General features: G+C 45.1%; 1 protein-coding gene across 1 annotated transcript in view; it reads right to left on the minus strand.

Moving 5' to 3' along the window:
- Positions 1-221: 221 nt before the first annotated feature.
- LOC119164810 (uncharacterized) overlaps positions 222-20,433 on the minus strand; it is a 34,969-nt gene continuing 14,757 nt past the window's right edge. The window contains exons 3-4 of the mRNA XM_075873702.1: positions 16,022-16,550; positions 222-11,688 (exon numbers count right to left, since the gene is read on the minus strand). Coding sequence (XP_075729817.1) covers positions 10,892-11,688; positions 16,022-16,550 — 1,326 coding nt within the window. The 3' untranslated portion in view covers positions 222-10,891. The remainder of the gene's footprint in view (positions 11,689-16,021; positions 16,551-20,433) is intronic.

The following is a 20,433-nucleotide window of genomic DNA, read 5'->3' on the forward strand; positions in this document are numbered from 1 at the left end:
TTAGGCAAGAAAGACACTCTGAAAGTTTGAATGAATACACTTTGAGCATAAACTGATTCGGCAATGCTCTCTAGCATTAATTTTATCACGAGAGTATGGCACGTCTTGCGTAACTACATAATGACAAATGTCACGTCTGCCATATTGACTACTACCTGTGCAAGTGAACATCCCACATACCAAGGTGTGAAGTATATCAGCCGAAGTAATCGTAACAAGAGTTGATAATGATGCTGTTGAGCGAATGCTTTATTCCTGTTATTTGTTCTGTCGGCGCTTCGCCACATGCCTCCTTGTACAACACTTGTTAAAAAGCTTTCCCACACAGCTGGGGACTGATGTTGCCATACAAAAAATATATGTGTACATACACACACACTCCAAAAATGCACATCATTTTCATGTAAATCTATACCATGGTATCAAACACGATTGTGGTAAAACGTGTGTGTATAATATAGCATGTATATAATATATATATATATAACTTCAAGTATACAATATATCTCATTTTTTTTCTTACGAAACAAGTATGCAAAAACACGAGTATGGTAAAAAATAACTATTTTTTTTTCATGAAGGAAGGGGTGGAGCAAATGTAAAAAGCACGAGCAACAAAAAAAAGTATTCATAGGAATGAGTTGTTCGAGTGAAGAAAATGTCCTTAAACAAGGCAAAGCTATTGTTTGTGTGTTTCTGAAAGAATGCGAAATGTTAAGAGAAAAGAAAGAGAAAGAAAATAAAAACACAGTATACGTGTGTGGCAACAATAAATATATACCAATTCTCCTATGTACAACAAAGTGGGCATCGTCGTCGTCGTACGTGACAAGTTAAAAAAAAAAATGCCTCTGCTTCGCACGACTCCTGTGGAGTGCGCGAGAAACAAGCAAATTGTTATGACCCTGAGAACATCTCTCCTAACACCACCAGACACATCGAGTGAACAAACAGCTTCATCAGAAGAGGAGTATTACAGAACAAGGCATGATTTTGGCTCTTCAGCACCCCCAAACACGACGTACTTGTGATCCCCACCCCTTACCCCACCCCAAAACTCACACGACAAGATTGCCTCCCCTTCACAACAGCGAGTAGCAGCAGGACATATAAAAACAGACAACAATACAACAGGCTTCATTTCACCGGAACGCTTGCCGAACACTGCCCGGGTGCCAATCTCTCAGGTACTTGGTCAGTTTTGGTTCATGCATATGTGCGTGTGTGTGGTATGTGTAGCATGCGTGGGTGCAGGCACATGCAAAAGGTGTGTGTGCGTGTGTGTGTGTCTGTGTGCGATGCCTCATTTGTGGCTGAACACTCTTGTTAGACTAGAAAGCGCAGATGGTGTTTTTTAGGGCATGAAACAAAGACCCCCAACCCCTTAGTTGACGACGAGGAGCGCACTCGTGTCCAGACAAGGCAGCGAATTTTGACCAGTCGCAAGTTTGTTGCATGCGACTGTCGTGTACAGCACCCACTCCTGTTTCAGAGCAATTTCCTTCTACAGTTCAACTGTGCTGTGCAAGTTGCGCTGAATCCAAATGTAAACTTTCTAGCACTAAAGCAAGCACAGACAAGTGGAGATTTATGACCGGCATTGCTTAAATAACCAACAAACCTCACTACAAAATACTTCAAATATAATTAATTTACAACTATAATCCAGTAAAATATTCATTATTAATTGCAGGTACAAGGTGTAAAGCTTAGTGTGGCTGACTAAGTCCCAGAACGGAAACGAGGAACGCTTTTCCAGCTATTCCTTTAAGAGCACAACGTTTTTCTCCTGTCACGTTGCACGCGATACACATGTTGCTTAGTAATATAATTAATTTAATTCAATAAAATTAAATATCTTTATTTATACGGTCATTCTGTCATCTAACAAAGGCACAGATAATTACAAGCTGAGCGAACCTCGTCCATGGAAGACTACGCAGAAGATAATTCTTAAACTATTGTGGATCACTCTGCTGATAAAACCTTTGGCACCTGCTAGTCAAGGCAAGTGTCAAAGTGCAAGCGAAAAAGCATGACCTTTCTTTCGTTGTAATTCTTTGGCTCAGAGTCTTAAAACTTATGCCTCACACATAGACATTGCCTAAAGCAGGTATGTATATAAAGAAAATGTATTTGATAATTGCTACCACAGTCTGATTAAACTGCAAATTCTAGCCTCAGATTGCTGGGGAGGTAAAGAATTCAAAGCTGGACCTGTACACATTGCCCACACAGCAGCGCAGGCTATTTGAAAGGTCCTGCAAGCTGACTTAAGTATTCTAGTGAGAAAAAGACAGCTCAGTCAGTGACATCAGTACAAAGCATTAATCTTAACAACCTCCCTCTATTAACCTAAAGCCACAAAGCTAATCTATCACTAAATTTTCTCGGCTTTCCAACGCTAAGAGAGATGCAACAAGAGACAACACCAGATTGTGGTTTCCTAATATCTACGAGGAAAGGAGGTCAAGAGGCTAACTCCCAACTGTCGTCAAGGGTTGCGACCTGAATCGCAGAGCAACAACTTGAGCTGCAAAAAAAAATGTAAGTTTACAGCGCAACAAATGCAGCTGTCTTGTAAATGAAATGAAAGTACATTGTGCCTCAACATATCCGTAAGCCCTATATAGCAACGAGCTCTACCTCCCAAAGTGGACCCCCAGTTATGGCTACAAACTAAGCTTCAATGCTGCTTCGAAAAACGGGGAACGAGTTGGACTGAAGCATACAAATTAAATCAACAAGTGGGAAAACAAGCTCTCCAGCGGAAAGCAACAAAAACGCTGTCTTCAGATCAGACCTATCATTGGACTCAACACATTTCAACATTTGCAAACAGTGATTTCCAGCAAACCTGGACTAGCCAAGATCTTCATTTGTGTAGCAAAACTTTAACGGAGACTCGGCCTTCTTTGGATATAGGTTTGTCTAATCTTTAAGTGAGCTGCTCCGGTGGCTTGCTCATAGGTAACGGTGCTCAGCTGCTGACCCAAAAGCCACCGATTCAACCCACATTTCAATGGAGGCGAAATGCTAGAGACTTCTGTGCTGTGCAATGCCGGTTCAAGTTAAAGAAACCCAGCTTGTTATGCGGAAACCTCCACTACAGCATGTTTCAAAACTTTGGTCGCTTTGTAAGGTTAAATCCCATAAACCAACCAAGGAGGTTCAAATAAAATTCTGGAGTGGACACTCTCACAAAGCTTTGACGGCAACAGTGAAGCCAGCTTTCACGCTCCTAAGATATTGGAAATCATACTCCCTTTTAATGGTGATCTACTTTATTTCTGTGCCACATTATTCATAGACTAAAAGAAAGTTGTTCCCAATGAAAGCAACACATTGAGATGTGTATTGGTGACTTGATTTCGAATAAAATTTGCCAAAACTTCTAGGCTTACTAAGGAACACTAGGGACACAAAGACAAACTCTGAGCGGAAAAGTTAAACTCATCGGGCGTGCGAGGAAAGCGCTCCCCCTTTGTTGAATGCCGAGTTTATTATGCCCTTAACAAGATGGTGGCTGCAGCTGCTATGTTTTAGATGGCATGACTTCACTCTTGAGTAATATTTTCTACTCTAGCAATTTTTTTTCATACCTCCTTGAAACAAACAAAGCCAACTTATCCAGCACATTCGGCTTAATTAAAAATGCAGCATTGTAAATAGGATCCACTCACTCACTTCAATAAGCCATAATTCTGGGTGTTGCGTTGACTAAAACCTCGATCATAAAAATGAAGTCAGGAATACAGATGCCTCAGAAGCTAAAAAAAAAAATAGAAGAACGAACATGAAGTCACTATATTTTTCATAAGGTGCAATACGATTCAGGATGGCATGATGACATGCAGTTCGTGGTGATAATAATGAAAGCTTGGTTGCATGTATCTCCATACAACATGATCAACTCAACTGTCGAGCATGTAGCGCAGACCTTAGTGATGACGCGAAGTAAAAAATAATGCTCTGAATTCCAGGGTACATGCGACTCGCTCGCCTTGTCTGGGCTTGTGCTACTACCCTTCGTCTAACTGCCCTTTTGCATGTTGGGCATGAAAATAAAATGATGAGCCCTCATGCCGGCCTGACACTGAAAGGCATTGTCTTAGCCCACGAAACGTGCTGAGGCCCCATTTTGTTTGTACCTTGCAAAGCACACGTGACGGGACAGAGACATCAGGATTTCAGCTCTTAGTTGGCTGCGAACGACGCAAAGAACAACCGGCAAACATTAGCTGTAAGACAAGATTCGCAACCGTCCACTGGAGTAAGCCTCCTTTTTGTTACGATGCTTCTGTCGAGTGGATTTGGTTTTCATAACTAATGACAGGTGTTAACAATGATCAATCTACTTTTTTTTTTTGACAGACACTGACATTGATGTTTGCTCTGGAGTAATTTACGCAGAACACATACTTCACTTAGCTCCCTCCTCCAGCGTCAAGGATTCCAGTTTGTCAAAATTTTTTGAAGAGCAGGCTCTACGAAGGGAACAAATGAATGTGAAGCCTGCACACATAGGTGAAATTTCCGTGTTGTAGTCTGCATTAGTGCATATGTGGCCGTTGCAAGTGTTTCATGTGAAAATGGCTGCATTCTCGAACTTTGCAGAGATACAACTTTCTTGCAAACCGCATGAAATAGGCTTGTACCATTGACAATGAACACATTGTACCCTCATCGGAGATGTATCTGCACATGTGCACAATAAGTGTGCACGCACACCTGCTCAAACATGCACACATATTGCGTATGCACTGTCAGATATCTGTGCGAGAGAGACCGTAAATTTGCATGCATGCTACTGTAAGTTCTGGGCATATACTATAATAATTTATGCGCATGCTGTCTTCTATACACTTCACCCTAGTTACATTACACAAGTCAACTTGTGAACTGAAGACCACTCTTAGAATGAACATGTTACATGGTTAACTTGAACCATTATTTAACTAATAATTACATGTGTACTTCTGGAAAACTGAGAAAGGTAAAATCGTGATGTCTCTGCCCTCAATGAGCTGCCCGACCCCTCTTGCAGAACGGATGGGCAGCTGTCTGATGCGGTGACGATGTGATGCACAAAACGTACAGGTAACCTGTACTGTCTCTAAAGAAAAATGTCTTTTTACCCTTGTCAAATCAAGCCGATGTATAAAGAAAAACAAAGTGAAATAAGAAAAACAAAGATGGAATGGTCGGCATCAAGCCTTTCAAGATACCTGAGCTCAGAAAAAAAAAATCAACCTTTTTTTTTCAGCCTTTCTGCGTCAGTGCTTTGAAATTACCTCCCATTAATTCAGGAGGCCTCTGGAGGAACTATACTAAACATTGGGTCAATAACAACTCGTCGCTTGTGCATCACAGAATCACTTGATCGATTAATTTGCAAGCAATTATAAAAGCATGTGAATGCAAGCTTATACATTGTGCTACGTCTATCTGCCCTCCACATTGGCAACACAGGCCAGCCCAGATTCGTGAAGGCATTTTGCAGTGAACGACTGCCAAGAACAGTTCACAATGTGATGATTAAAACAATTGTCAGGATGAACTTTGCACTCCTTTTGTACGCTGTTTTTTACTTCTTCATTCTTAGCGCTGTATCAATCGTGTAAGAATTATGCACCTGCGAATACGTTGGTCAACAAACAACACCTCTAGTATGAATCAAGAGTTCTGCGAACAGCAGTTAGAGAAAACTACCTTTTGAGACCTAGCCAATAGCCCCAATCGATTCCAAGCAATTGAATGCGCCAGTCGATGGCAAATCGTTCTCGCAAATAAACAAGAACTTCACGAACTGGGTCATGCCTGCGTCACGCGTCTTTCAATGACAACACCTACAATGCCTGCAAACTGCAGTCTCACGCAAGTCACGTACAGGTTGTAACTCCTATTCAGGCGCTTTCGCTGAAAACACTCCCTCACAACGATCAGAGCCAAAACACCCAAGCAAGTACCGGCGGCGACAACACACAACCTCGCAGACGACAAACTCGCGCTTTGTACAGCCCAAACTCCTTGCAACAAGCGACCACGGCTCGGAAGGGGAGGCGGTATCCCCCTCCCAGCCAGCACCGTTCGTGCACTGCCGAAACACGTCGACAGCACCAAGCGCAGCACAATGTAAAGTGGCATAACGGCGTGCAAAGATGTCCAAAAAAAAAAAGGTTCATTGCTACAAAAAAAAAAAAAAGGCTTGTTAAACTTGGCCTGTGCCTATAGAAAGAAAAGCATTAAAAAAAACACAAGCCAAACAAAACAATTATGCATAACCAAACAATCCCCGGTCGGACCGAGTATGCTTCGTTGCACCACAAAAACTTTGTTAACCGGAACAGTCAAAGACAAGTCCATTACTACACACCGGCCCGGTTTGTGCAAGTGCTCCCCCCCCAAGGTGCAGGCCCAAAACACTGGACAGCACGTAGAAGTGCGGCGGCACCATTTCAACAACAAAATAATAAAACCAACAGCTTGAAAAGTGTGATACGAGCACTAAATTTTGGGGCCTGGCGATGATGAATGTGACCTCCCTGGTAGGCCAAATGGGAAAGCATATGGTGCCAATCCAACGAGGGGAAGACGGGATGGCGTCTTTTTGCCCCCTCTCTTAATATCTATCTATATATATAAATATATTTATTGTCCACAGGATGTTGAAACCTGCACGACATAGACACTTGAGGAGTATGCGAAATAAATAATGCCCCTCCAAAAAATTTCCTTTCTTTCCCTTTTGCAATGCCACGCGTGCATAGGCACACAAGCAGCAAAAGGAGACATACAAAATAAACGAAAAAAAAAACACATAATTTGTTCTCTGAGGAGATTCTCCAGTTCGTGCAACGTAAGAAAGCAGTCACAAAAAAAAATGGTTGGCCGCGGCGCGCTAGGACGCCACTCGAGTTCGGCGCAAGAGGCAGTGGGGGGCATGGTGCGATTGCTAGCGCCACTGGTAATGCGCGATCTCGTCTCGAAGCACCTTCTAAGCAGCGGGTGCACAAGAAAGACCAGCGAGGCGTGTGCACTCAGGCTGCAAAGTTGCACGCTCGCGCCGTTAAGATTCGAAAAGACTCGTACGTCAACATATGCTTGCTGTTATTGTTTTCCAGTCCCAAATTTCGCGTTAGCACAACAATCACATGAGAGAGTTGAAGAGACCAATGGACGGGTATTGCGTAATATCCATTATACTTATAAGCTGTTTTTTTAAACTCTGTCTGCGAGAACACTGTTCTAACATGCGTGGGTCACAAGTTTTGTGTGGATGTTCTTTTTTACGTGAAGTTTAGCTTGAAGCAAATAATCAAACATACAGAAGGACTTGGGTTAAATGGCAACAGTTTTTTTGGTAACTCTTCATTACATATCTCTCTGTCGGTATGGCTGCCTGCTTCCTTCACGCTTAACTTACTGCAGAAAACATGAACCAACTTAGCTAAGAAGTCCAACTAACACTAGAGCATTTTGAAATACACTAGTCATTTGCAACGTAAAAATAACTCTCTGACGAAAACAGCGTGACATGCTTGTCCATAATTTGTAAGAGAGCTGAACCAGTTAGCTTTTGTTGAAAGTGCAAGCACTTTTCCTCTGTAATGTGAACACTGGGCATATTGAAATATGAAAGTTTTTCTTTTCTGACTAAGATATTATCTTTGGCTAACTACCGACATCCGAATATCTGACAAAATTTTTCGGGACGTTCATGTTTTGCAACCAAAATCAGCAACCCAAACGCATCTCTGTTCGCAGTGAACTATAGCAACACCAGAAAACAATGATGCATTCACAACATGAACAGCATCTGCCTTCCTCTTTTGGCGAGCCTACGCTTTCAACACCTGAATATTGTCAGAAAGATGCTTTTAATAAAATGAAAATGGGTTGGAAGGTTTCACGAAAGTAGCACCAACCATACGTTCCATGCAGTGTTCGAAAAGAAAAGCACACACTCATTGCGTTCTATGAATATACCAGAATAAGGAGCCGAAACTTGAGATGCCAGGCTATAGTGCAACGAACATTTGGCTGAACGTTAACGAGAGCAATACAGTGTTGGCTATTACAGAAAAAAATAAAAAGTAATAAGAATGGCCTACATTTCAGAAGACATTAACCCAGAAATGGAGCTGGGCAAGCCATGCAATTAATGGCCTATTTGTACAACATGATGGGTGCCACGAAAAATGACGACAGCAAAGCCAACAATGGCAGAGAGCAGCTTAACGTGGTGAAATTAGCAAATTTGCAGGTGCGGGACGGAACCGGCCAGTACAAGACAGGAATAGCTAGATATCTCTGCTAAAAACTACACCTTGCAGAGAACATAAGTTGATAATGACGACTCCGAGCGAAACAGAGCTGACGAATCTACTGTAATGAACGATTGGACGTCGTTTACTTCATGCTCTATACTTCGTACCTCAACATTAGCTTGCTCTTCCAGCAATTAGCTTACTTTAAGCTTAAGGAAACTACAATGTCGGGCTAGTTGGTGCATAAGCGTCACTAAGTTAGGCAGAAAGTCTGACAATTTGAAATTCAGTCATACTTGCCAATCACGGATGACGACAATCATTTCACAAGCACAGAACCTGACCACTTACGATATTCGGAGAAGTACCAGTGGTTGTCAAAGGAAAATTTTCAATAAAATACCAGTGGCCTCCGAGACTTAAGTACCATGTAGAAACTGATTTGCATTCCGGCGCCTCGTGATTTTGTGCCCACACGGCTCAAAAGAACTATACTGCCACACAACTCTTCTGCATTCGAGGCATGTACACTGGCAAAAGTTTTAGTGGTGGTAACAAAATGCAGTAAAAGTACTCATTTTTAAGATTTTGTTACAATGTGCCAGTTGGTGCTTTGAAAAACATCATCATGTAACGAGAAACAAAGAATCAGTGCAAGCTGAATAATTTACTTTAAATTACATCCAAATAAATTCAACAAGGTATAGAAAATTGTCCACTAACACAGCCCTGCACACTGTTGGAAAATACCGATCACCACCACTCTGCTGCCAATGAGATGAAGTGGTTAGGTGAATTTCACGGGTGATGCAGACTACAAGCATCCAAAAAAAGAGAGATGTACGGTATGCGCATAAAACCAAACAGTTCATACCATTAAAGTTGAAGCTGGCCAAAGCAACGCAGGATGCAGCTAATGTAGAACCAGCAATCTTCACATATTTCTACTCTGCTACTTCAGACTATCACCACCGTCTGCCATTACCACCCCAAAGCCAGGTAGACAGATGACTTTACATCAGTTAGCCCAAATATCATACTACAGGGTATTCATTTTAATGCCTCTCTTGCCACCTGAAAAATCTCGATAGACCTGCAGCAGAAAAGCCACTACATCTGTTATTTTTCTTCATAGGTAAAGTATCAGATCCCATCTACCTTTCGTTGCATCTTAATACATGCATGCAGTTTGAACTTGCTCCGGAATGTCTTTCACATAAATGTGGCGTTTAACTGAACTTACAGCTATATGTTACTTCTGTGTGAAAGTTTAGCGTGAAGGAGCCTGTCACAAAGCTACACTCTAAAGAAAAAGGGTATACACCAAAACCTCGTTATAACAAAGTTGACTCTTTCAAAAAAATATATTTGTTATATCCAAAAATTATTTATAAAGGTTTATTCCTACCAGTGTACCTATTGCACGACTATTTTTCATTTACTTTGTTATAACCAACATCTCATTATATTTGTGTTCGTTATGTTGAAGTTTGCGTGTATTTGCGATGTCTTTTTTTCTGCCTCAAAAACAGCCATCTTGTGTGACCTTTCTTAAACCTGACACTGCGCGACCTGTACCTTTCTGGACACAATTGGAGAGTAGAACAATCAGCATGCAGCGGTATTCCCAATAGAAAAGCAATGATAAAGACCACATAAATGATTGTTGGGGGACCAAACTACTCCCGAAAGGGTTAAAATTGTGGTCATGTCTCAATTCACCATTATTTGGCCACACCCTCGCGCATTATGTTCCTTCCCGTCTCTTACAGCCTGGTACTAAACAGCCAGCAACAGTGCCCTGCACTGCCCCTTGAAGAGGTACCAATGCGAGCAGGCGACAATCGAAAGACCTGGCAAGCCGATCTACACGGGAGGTTCCCGTCCCTGCTTTGACGAAGCCCGCTGCGTTCTGTGTCATCTGCTTCACAGCGGTCTAGAGCTACGAGACAATGAGGTAGAGCAGGGCGGGAACCAGCAAACTCATTTTCACCGGGACGAGTGGCGTCCTCGAGCATGCCATGGCGGTTATTGCTCTCTCATTTTTTTTTCTGGACGGGCGCTATGATGGGGGGCGGATGGAAGACGCCTTTGGCACGAGGCCCCCAGTGGGAGTCTTTGGCGGAGACCACGAAGCAAGAACAGAATGAGGTGAGAAGAAACTCCCGCTTTTTAGCTCGAACAGATAACGACTGCAAACGCTCCCAATGTGTGTCACAAGGTGACACTGCCTGGTGGTATGATGGGGGTGGTGAGTCATGTCAGAAAGGCTGGCAGCTTGAGTCCCATATGCTTCCCCCTTCTGTTCATACAACATGAGTGACATTCCAAGCGACGAAACTGAATGCGTGTCTGTCCCACCAGGAGGCACCAGTGCATAGTAACCTTGTTGTGGTACACACAGTTCTAGTTCTGCGACATCTTTGGATGCCATCAGTCCATGTTCTCCTGCCCTGTTTCTTACTCATTTCTTTTTTTTTTCTTTGCGACGTTATCTGGTCACCTGCAAACATTTATGCCAGCAATGAGTTTTTTGTCACCCCATTTCTGTCTGTTCTTTCTCCCTAGTGGAGGCCCTTTTTTTTTTTGTACTCCAGCAGTGGGGGGGAGCTGGCGGAAGACTAGAGCCCGATGCGTGCCGAGATGTGCAGTCCGTTGAGCCGGCTCTTGAGCGGCAGGCAGTCCGGCGCCAGTACGGGGACTCCCAGCAGCGGGCTGGCCTCCTGCCCGTCGGGTGCAACTAGAGGGATGACACCAAGGAGGCTGGCGCCGAGGGCACCACGTGCGGCCTGCACGTCTACCACGGGCAGACAGAGTGGTGGCGGACCCTGGCACCGGGCCACGTGTGCCCGCTGCAAGCACCGGTAGCTGAACTGGCGGCCGCACCGAGGACACGGCAGGCGCCGCAGGTGACGCTGTCGCGTGTGCGCCAGCAGCTCCCCCTTGCGGGAGAACCGCCGCCGGCACTGTGGGCACCTGAACGTTACACCCTGGACATCCAGGTGCAGCTGTGCGTGGTACCGGTACAGTGCCTTGGAACCAAACAGCTTCCCACACTCGACGCACAGGAGCTGACGGCGCTGCTGCTGCCGCGGCACCTGCGGTTGCTGTGGCGGCTGCAGCTTGTAAGCCAACCGCGGTGGAGACGAAAAGCCGCGCGATGTCTCGGCCTCCGACTTGATGGGCGGTGGGGCGGAAGGAGGCGGTGCTGCTGCCGGTCGTGCCTCGGTTAGGTCGAGAGGTCCCTCGCTCGCGGAGGTGGCGGGTGGCAGGGCAGCCCTCGGCGCTGCTACAGGTGGCTCGGAAAGAACGCTCTGCACGTGCGTGCGCACGTGCCACTCAAAGTCCTCTTCGTTGCTGAACTCCATCTGGCACGGAATGCAGGTGAAGGTCACATCCGGAGGACGGCCTGCTGTGGCTGCACAGTGAACAAAATAAGAAAGAAAACATAAGGACACATCAGCATGCCTCGATTCATTTGTCAACTATGTCGTGAGGGTTAAAAACGGTAAGGTGTTCCGCAGAGCCATGGTAGTCACAAGTGGGAAGCAACTAAATTTGATAATTTCACGGTGATCAGAAATCTTCAGATAAAAGGCTAACGTTTCTGTTGTTTTCATTGTGTGCCTACCATATAGGAGTGATTCAAGCACTCCCTTTGAAAGGTGTATCGTTGCGACTAAGATACAATCCTATACATTTTCTGTCCCTTAGAGACCAAATGTTTCACCAAAGTATATAAAGTTAAAGCTCATCAAAGTTGAGACCAACCACATTAAGATGCTGTGCCATCGTTTTCAATTACTTTTCCATAATGTCCACTCAATGCCTATTTAATCTCACATTAACAGAGGTCCTGTTTTACAAATGTGCTGAGTGTGACAAAGTGAACATTTGGGCACGTACAGTAAACCCCCGTTACAACCAAGTCAGCGAGACAGCGACAAAAATTCTATATAAGTGGTGATTCGATATACGCGACTGCCCCATAAAAGCTCAGCATGTACATCAAAATTAGCCATGACAACTCTGCAGAAGTGGTATTCAGTGAAACAAACCTTCATTCACGAAAAAAAAAAAAAGTGAGTCTACATTGGGTGCTTCGACTGGACACGAAGAGTGTCTGCTCCAGTTTGTTCAGGCAAATTATGAGGTCACCGTCCGCCTACTCCACTCTATATCGCAACACCGGAGGCTCCCCTGCATTTGTGCCACAGTTGGTATTTCGTGACGCTGTTCGTCTAGAGGCTCATCTTCCTCATCGGGACCTCCCAGCAAGTCGACTATTGCAGGATCTGTAGCTGGGGTAATGATCGGGTACATCTGCGTCAGCCATCACGAATAATTCAAAGATGCCTTCCAGATCTCCGTCAACGATACTGTTCACAGCTTCGTAGAGATCGTCGTAGTCTTCGCAGTCCTCATCAGCGTCTTTCGTGTGCGACCAGAAAAATCCGGCATGTGCAAGGCAGTTTTGCAATATTTGTAGGTGCCAGTTCTTTCCATGAATGGCATAGTAAATGCACTGCTCCAACTAAGTCGATGCTGTATCTCTTGTTGGCATCATACGCAATGAGCATCCATTGTTAAAGACTTTTCCACTATAACTTTAATGTTGTCTCAATAATGCCTTGGTCCATGGGCTGCAATATCACGGTCTTATTCGCTAGTAGAAATTCCAAAGTGTTCACTTGCAGGTTTCCAATCGTGCCATGGCTCGGGCAATCATCGATAACAAAAAGCACACGCCTTCACTTTGCCCTGAACTTTCGATCGAGCAGGCAGACATACTCTTTGAAAATGACTGCGGTCATCCAAGCTCGAGCTTGTCTGTTGCTTCTGTGTATGCAGTCTCTCGGTATCGTTGCGTTGCGGAAAAAATGGGGCTTTGCCCACTTCCCCAGTATCAGCAAAGGAAGCTTGTCCTCCCTCCCCGTCGCATTAGCACCGAACAGCACTGTAACGCATTCTTTGCTTTGTTTACATCTTGATGAAGTTTCGCTTGGTGCAGTGTATGTGCGCTTCAGCAACAATTTGTAAAAGAATGCCGCCTCATCTAAGTTTTAAATGTCTCTACCTTAATAACTGCTGAAGTAGGGTGCTCAGTATATGCTGCGCCATCTGTCCACGACCTTGCGGTCTACGGCTGCCCTTTCACTAAAAATCTATTTTGAAGACACGCCGTGCCGTCTCTTGAAACGTTTAAGCCAGCCGTTGCTGCACTTAAAATCTTGCTTGCCTATTTAGGCGGCTGGGGCTTCGGCTTTTATAGTCAATGCAGCGCAATTTACAGGAAGGTTCGCACTTCTAGCGTATTTCAGCCATTCAAAAAGTGCTCTTTCCACTTCAGGATACATAGAATCACGGTTGCACTTTCATTAGGCTGAGAAACTCTTTTCGAAGCTGTCCGATACGGCATCCTTACTCTTTAGAACAGTTGATATTGTGGATGGCGGTATTCCGAATCGTCTTACGATTTCATACTTCTGCCAGACTCCTTTTTACACCTCATGTCCTTTTTACACCTCACGTATCAGCTGAACTTTCTGCTCCAATGCCACAATCTTCCGTGCGGCCACTGGCGGTGCACTGTTCACTTGACGGCAACTCAAAGCACCCACGATGCGAACACAAAGCGTCACCGGTTCACACAGATTTTACACAACACACGGGCACGTGTGTCTTCCAACCACAGATAGTAAAAAAACAGCGGGAGCACACCGAGGCTTTGTAATGGTCACATGACACCACCGGCGTAGCCAGTGACGTAGCGCGAGGAGCAGCCAGCATGTTTCGAGCGCCTCTTTACTGAGAGTACCGAAGTAGGGCGCAGAGTAGGAGGTTAAAATCCACACTGCGGAGACTCTCCCGCCGTCTGCAACAGTCTGCACTGGCGCGCTTTAGCCTGACAACAGCGCAAACATTGCTCGCTCAGAGCAGAAAAGGCCGCTTGCCACGGGACGTGGATAAAAAAAGCGCGCAGGCACTTCTACGGCGTGGGTGATTGCTCGCCCGCTCTTAGTGCCGCTTTAAGTACAGATCCACAACTTTGTTCTAAGCAGAGCAAGCTATCGACATGTTGCAATGAGCTGTATATGGCGAGACAGAGCTCTAAACGAAACGCTCATGTTTGTGGAAAAAGAACCACAATGGCTTGACCGTCATTGGGACAATAACGGGGCCGTTTATGCATGAAGAAAACATATGTATTTACAAAGAATGATGAAACTCTAATGATGGTTAGGAAAAAGAACATGTGCTAAGATTGATCAAGAAGTGTCAAGAACCGAACGAAGCAAAGAGCGAGTTCACCGGGGGCAGCGTGGAGGTCGAGTCCCGAAAAAGGGCTGACGGCTCGACGATGCTGAGTGAGGGCAAACGATGCTTGTGTAACGCGGTAGTTCAGCTGCCAGTCGCGGTCAGCAACGCAACTCACCGCTGGGGTCGTTGACCTTGAATGCGCATGGCTCCTGCCATGCTGCTCACGAATGCTCGCAGAGGCTTCCTGTGGTAGATGCGTGGCTCGCCTGGCGGGAATGTCCTGGTGACATTTCAACCACGCCAAGCCCGAGATGGTCGGGAGGCTGGTTCGACCCCAGGTGTGTGGACGTCTGGTTTGGCCACAGGTGCTTGGACAGCTGGTTTGGCCCCACGTGAGATTCTGCTGCTACGTCGAGTCTGGAACCCGACAGGTCTCTGCTCCCGTGCCCTGGTTCTTTGATCGCCAGCCCCGTCTGCCTATCTTCTTCCCCTTCTTTCTCGGTCTCCTCCCACCGCGTCTTGCACCACCGCGTGCCCGATTCACCCCGTCGTCTTCCTCGATGGTCTCAGAGGCGTGCAGTTCAAACGCGTTTCTCGCGCTTCACAGTTCACTGAGGCCTTTCACACACGGCCACTTATCACGCATGTTAAGGGTAATCCGGTCAAAAATACACGCATTGGGGTTGGGACTGCGTGACAGTTTGATAAAAGCGATAATTCAAATAAAGCAATTTCGTTGTAACGAGGCTTTACTGTACATAACATCTAAAGTAGTGCAGGTAAAACTAGAATTGTATTATGGACGTAATTGATTCAGGTGCCTTCAACTATAACGTTATTGTGAAGGTGTTTGCAAGTTTTACATTAGGAACAAGAACCAGCAATTATGTGGGTAGTAAAATGAGGGCTCACTTCCCTTTTAAACTGCAGATATGTAAGGATAAATTGAGGCATGTAAAAGTGTCATGAAAAAAGAAGTCATCCATGGTGAACAACCACCGAACACTGCCGTGGCAAATACACTGCTATCATGAAAGAATTAATACAATAACGCCAACAAGTTTAAACTTGGTTATTATTTTTACAAATCAGTGGAAGTTAGCTAATCTTGAAAGTACATCTTCTAAGTAATATGTTTTAAAAGGAAAAGGCCCATGATGAGCGCAGTCTCTTGGCTCAAGATAGTACAATCACCTCTCAGTAAATTAAAGTATATTTTTAAAACGAAACTTCTGCTCAAATGGAACAACTTCCTCTGATGTGCCTTGGTCATGAAATAAACATCTATTCTATAATATTATTGATTCCCCCATGAATTCTGCACCCCTTTTCACTCGTTAGTAAATCGCTGTTAAGTAAACGGAATATATTTTCCTGCTTCCTTGAGGTTCTGTCTGCCTACCGCAACTGTGTTCTTAGGTTTATTGCCAAGAGTAGCGCTAACACTCAAACAAGAGCACGCCAGCTACAGCGCGATGCAAGTCACGTACCGACAGCTGGATTGGTCAGGATGGGAGCCAATCCCGCACTCTCATGGAAGTCACGCAGATGCGCCGCTAGCTCCTGGGGCGAGGCGAGCTGCCGGGGACAAAGCGGGCAGTCGGCCGGCTCCCCCACGTGCTGGAGCAGGTGCGAGCGGCAGACCTCGGGGTCATGGGCGCTCTCGAAGGCACAGAAGGGACATTGCCACATGGAGGACACGACGGAGGACGGCGGAAGGGCCTGCTGGCGCTCCGAGATGCGCAACATCACAGGCGGCGCGGCCTCGCCCGGCGGAGGCTCCGGCGGACTCAGCGGGGGCAGGCACACCGAGCTCAACGAGGGTGGCGGCAGCGGCGCAGCAGGGACTGCCTCCATGACGCCGCCGCCGGCGTTGTTCTTGATGTGGCAGCGCCGTCGGTCGAGCACGTCTGTGGACACCTTGTGCCGGTTGCGGAGGTGGTGCAGGAACACATTTTTCTGGCGGTAGCTCTTGTCACACAGGCCGCAGCGGTACGACGGTGTCTGACTGTGGATGGCCTGTTGTGGGGCAGTAGGGGGGAAAAAATGAAAGAGCTGGTCAGAAAAATAGTAATCAATCCATGTTATGTTTTCCGCAGCCCCGGAACAAGAAGAATAACAAGAACCAAGGTGTTCCAGTTATCTGTTCTCACTGTATACACTTCATGACTCTGTGTTTGGAAAGTTTATTCAACATCCAATAATGGTCTTGCATGACCCTGGGTAACAATTTCAGGGCAAAACCATACACATACACAAGTAGGGCACCAAAACCAGGTCAATGTATTGCCAAAACTTGATTGTCGTAAGTAACATACCCTTGGGAATCTGAAGATGCAGCATAGCAGGGCACCACATGCGAAACACTCCTTTGCAGTATCCTCGTGCAAACTATGCTTCTCCCAATTGCACTACAATTGCTGGCTCTCGCATCATTGGAAATACTCAATCTGACAAAATGGCCCAGTCTTGGCAGGCGCTGCCAAATGATGCATCGAATCAGGAAATGACCTCCATATCATGGTGTAAAATACTGCAGATGGCTCGAGCAGACAGAATTTTCTAGGGATGACCGCATATTGGTGCACCTAAATTATTTGAATGAATAATACAGTACTCGAATTTGCTTCACCATGAGTTTAGATAATTTGAAATGTTGAAGTACAGTTGAACCCTCGTGTAGGAAACATGCACCAGGCAATTCTTGCCTTTTATATGAGGCGTCCTAATAAGCAGAGTATCATGTTTGTGATTTCTTATTAACGCCTATTTTGATGTATGCACAATGGTGTCTCTTATACCCAAATGTCTGTTACATCAGTGTCTGTTGTAAAGGTGTTCACCTGTATTCGAAATTGAAGAACTGAGGAGTACATACAAAACCCTGTAAAAAGTTGGTTTACTGCAGTACGGGAGCAATAGGCCATGAAAGTTCCATACAAAAAATCCGCTCCGACGTGAACACCTTGAAGGTTACGTGTACATATTACCTTCACCTCAAATAATTATTTTTAAGCTTTAACGTGCATTATAAGGGTTTATAAGCACTTAGCATAGTAAGTTTTAAAATGCATGTACCAAGTATAACTTGCATAGTACTGCTATACCAATTAGCTATTAATCAAAGTTGCTTCCCCAATAGTTCAAACAAAAAAAAAGTGATATTCAATATTCCCACAAGTTCCCACAGTATTCCCACAGTATTCCCACAGTATTAGAATTATTCCATTTGGAATTACCAGACCAAATCACCACTCGCTTCAAATTCAGTTCGAGCGTCAAACTTACAATTTGCCCACCTTTACACTTTTTTTTATGTGCACTGTGAATGGAAGATTTTCTGAAGTATCGTAAATACCCGCGTATAATACGAGGTTTTTTCCTTATTATCAGCGTTCCAAATTTCCGCTTCGCACTTTGTGCGGATCCGAACGAAAACTTGCTCAAAAAAGGAAGATGTGCCTGAAGTTTCGGTTTTGTAATTGACTACGGCTTTGCTTCATTACCTTCGCACTAGCACCATTTCTTTCTTTGTTGTTGAGTTTTTTGAGCGTGTACTTCGACAGTGGACGTGTGCGCGTGTGAACCTCGCTGTGTTCTGTGCCTCGCTTCGCAAAGATGCAACATGCCAGGGCACAGAAACCAGTACTTGGCTGCATTCAAAAAAAAAAAAAAAAAAAAAAAAAAAAAAGGTAATCGCAGCTGCCGAGGAAATTGGCAACAGTGCAGCCAGAAGACAGTTCGGAGTCACCGTTGGAAGTGTCCGCGGATGGCAACGACAGAAAGAAGTGCTTTTCGCATAAAGCGGAAAGTGAAAAGGCTTTCACGGTCCAAAGAAAGAGGCTTTCCCAAAGATTGAACTCACACTGACAGAGTTTGTTCGAGAACAGCGAGCGGCGCACTTGCCGGTCAACATGGAGCTGATCCAGATGAAAGCGAGGGAGCTGGCAAGAGAAAAAGGAATGTTGAGCTCGGACTTCAAAGCCAGGAAGCACTGGATCTACTGTAACATGTGCCGACCCGGATTTTCCCTGCGCCAGCATACCTCCATTTCTCAAAAGCTCCCTGAAGTACTTGAAGAGCTTCTTATCTTGCCATGTGATTACGTTGGGCCTCTCGCAGAACTTCCAGCTGGGACAAATCAACAACGCCAATCAAACGCCAGTGTAGGAGAAGGGCTCGAAGCAAGTTAGTGTCCATACCACCGGCAATGAAAAAACGTGTGTCACAGTCATGTTATCATGCACGTGGACGGCCACAAGCTCCTACCTTATGTCATCTTCAAGCTCAAGACAATGCCAAAAGGGGAGGAGCTGCCGAAGAATGTCATCATGAGATGTCACAATAAAGGCTGCATAAACGAAGACCTCGTCCTAGACTGGGTAAAGTCCGCGTGGTGCAGAGAGCCTGGCGCCCTGCTGTCTTTTCCATCCAATATGGTGCTGGATGCATTTCGCTGCCATTTGGTCGATTCCGTGAAGAAGCTCTTGGGCGACTGCGGCACGGAACTGGTCGTGATCCCGGGTGGGATGACATCTCAACTGCAACCTCTCGACATTTGTTTAAATAAGCCCTTCAAGGATGTGGTTAAGCATTGCTACGTGGATGCGCTCAGGTGAGCCTGCAGCGACGCCGATCTGGTGGCTGAAATGGGCATCACCGGCCACGCTATGCAAATGAATCGTGGACACTTGGGCAAGCATCCCAGAGGACCTTGTGCGTTGTTCCTCCAAGAAGTGCAGCATTTCTAATGCCCTCGATGGCACAGAAAACGAGCACCTATTTGACGATTTGTCTGACAAGGAAATGTCCGGAGGAGAGTGCAGTTGGAGACGACAGCGATTGACATGGCGGATGTGAAATGTGTTTATGGCGACCTTTCCAATGTCGTTTTATATGTGAGTAAAAATTTCTTTTTTCATTTAGTGCCTCTAAACTTTGGCCTCGTATTATATTCGGGTTCGAATTATTCGCGGGTATTTTCGGTAAGCTTCATTGCATCACAGCTCCGGGATGCTCTAAAGTACAGGGGAAGTCAAAAGTTTCCGTGCCTCTATCCCATGTGATCCAATGGCAGTGGTGCCTGGAAACTTTTGACCACCTCTATACAAACACCAATAGAGAGATGCATTAAGAACTATTCTGCAGAGAAGCATACTTGGTCTGCTGAGGGAGGTCTGCTGAAGTAAATTTGAATGCTTGAGCATAATGCTGAATCTTGACAGCGTGTCATTATGTATTAGTCTTGTAACCAACCAGTGAAGGCATTCCTGAAACACTGTAACCCAAGACACAGACATGACAGCAAGCTGTTGGGCAAATTCATCTGAGCGAAATGAAAATGAATGTGTACTTTTAAGCACCAGCTTGCACACATAAAATACTTCCGGGTTTTCAATTAACACCACAAGCTGCTCTGTTTACAGCATAATGGCTATAGCATTCGTCTGTGCCAAAGGCTGTCCATCCAGTATCTGCAGAATGTACTTTTCTTAATTATTCTTCAATTCACGTTTTGCCCATGTATTTGTCTAGCTTTAATAGTTTTCTTGCTGTTTATATTGGGAGGCGCTGCTATAAAACTGATAACTCACGTGCACCTTTCCTCTGCTTTCAAATGCTTTCAATTCTCGGATGTTACGATGGGCAGGAGTACAACTGCCACAGTAGCTCTATTGCGTATCTTCAGACTCTAAGAATGACCTTTTTGTGCAAGTTCCCTCAGTGTTTTTCTTTAAATGCACGAATGTTTGCACATGAAGCATTACACTGCACAATACGCTATCAATAATGATAGCTGTTGGGGTATAATGTCCCAAAACGACCATATGATTATGAGACGCTGTAGTGGAGGGCTCCGAAAATTCCGCCCACTAGGGGTTATTTAACCTGCACCTAAATC

Source organism: Rhipicephalus microplus, chromosome 9, assembly GCF_043290135.1.
Source record: "Rhipicephalus microplus isolate Deutch F79 chromosome 9, USDA_Rmic, whole genome shotgun sequence".
In the NCBI taxonomy this organism is placed as follows: domain Eukaryota; kingdom Metazoa; phylum Arthropoda; class Arachnida; order Ixodida; family Ixodidae; genus Rhipicephalus; species Rhipicephalus microplus.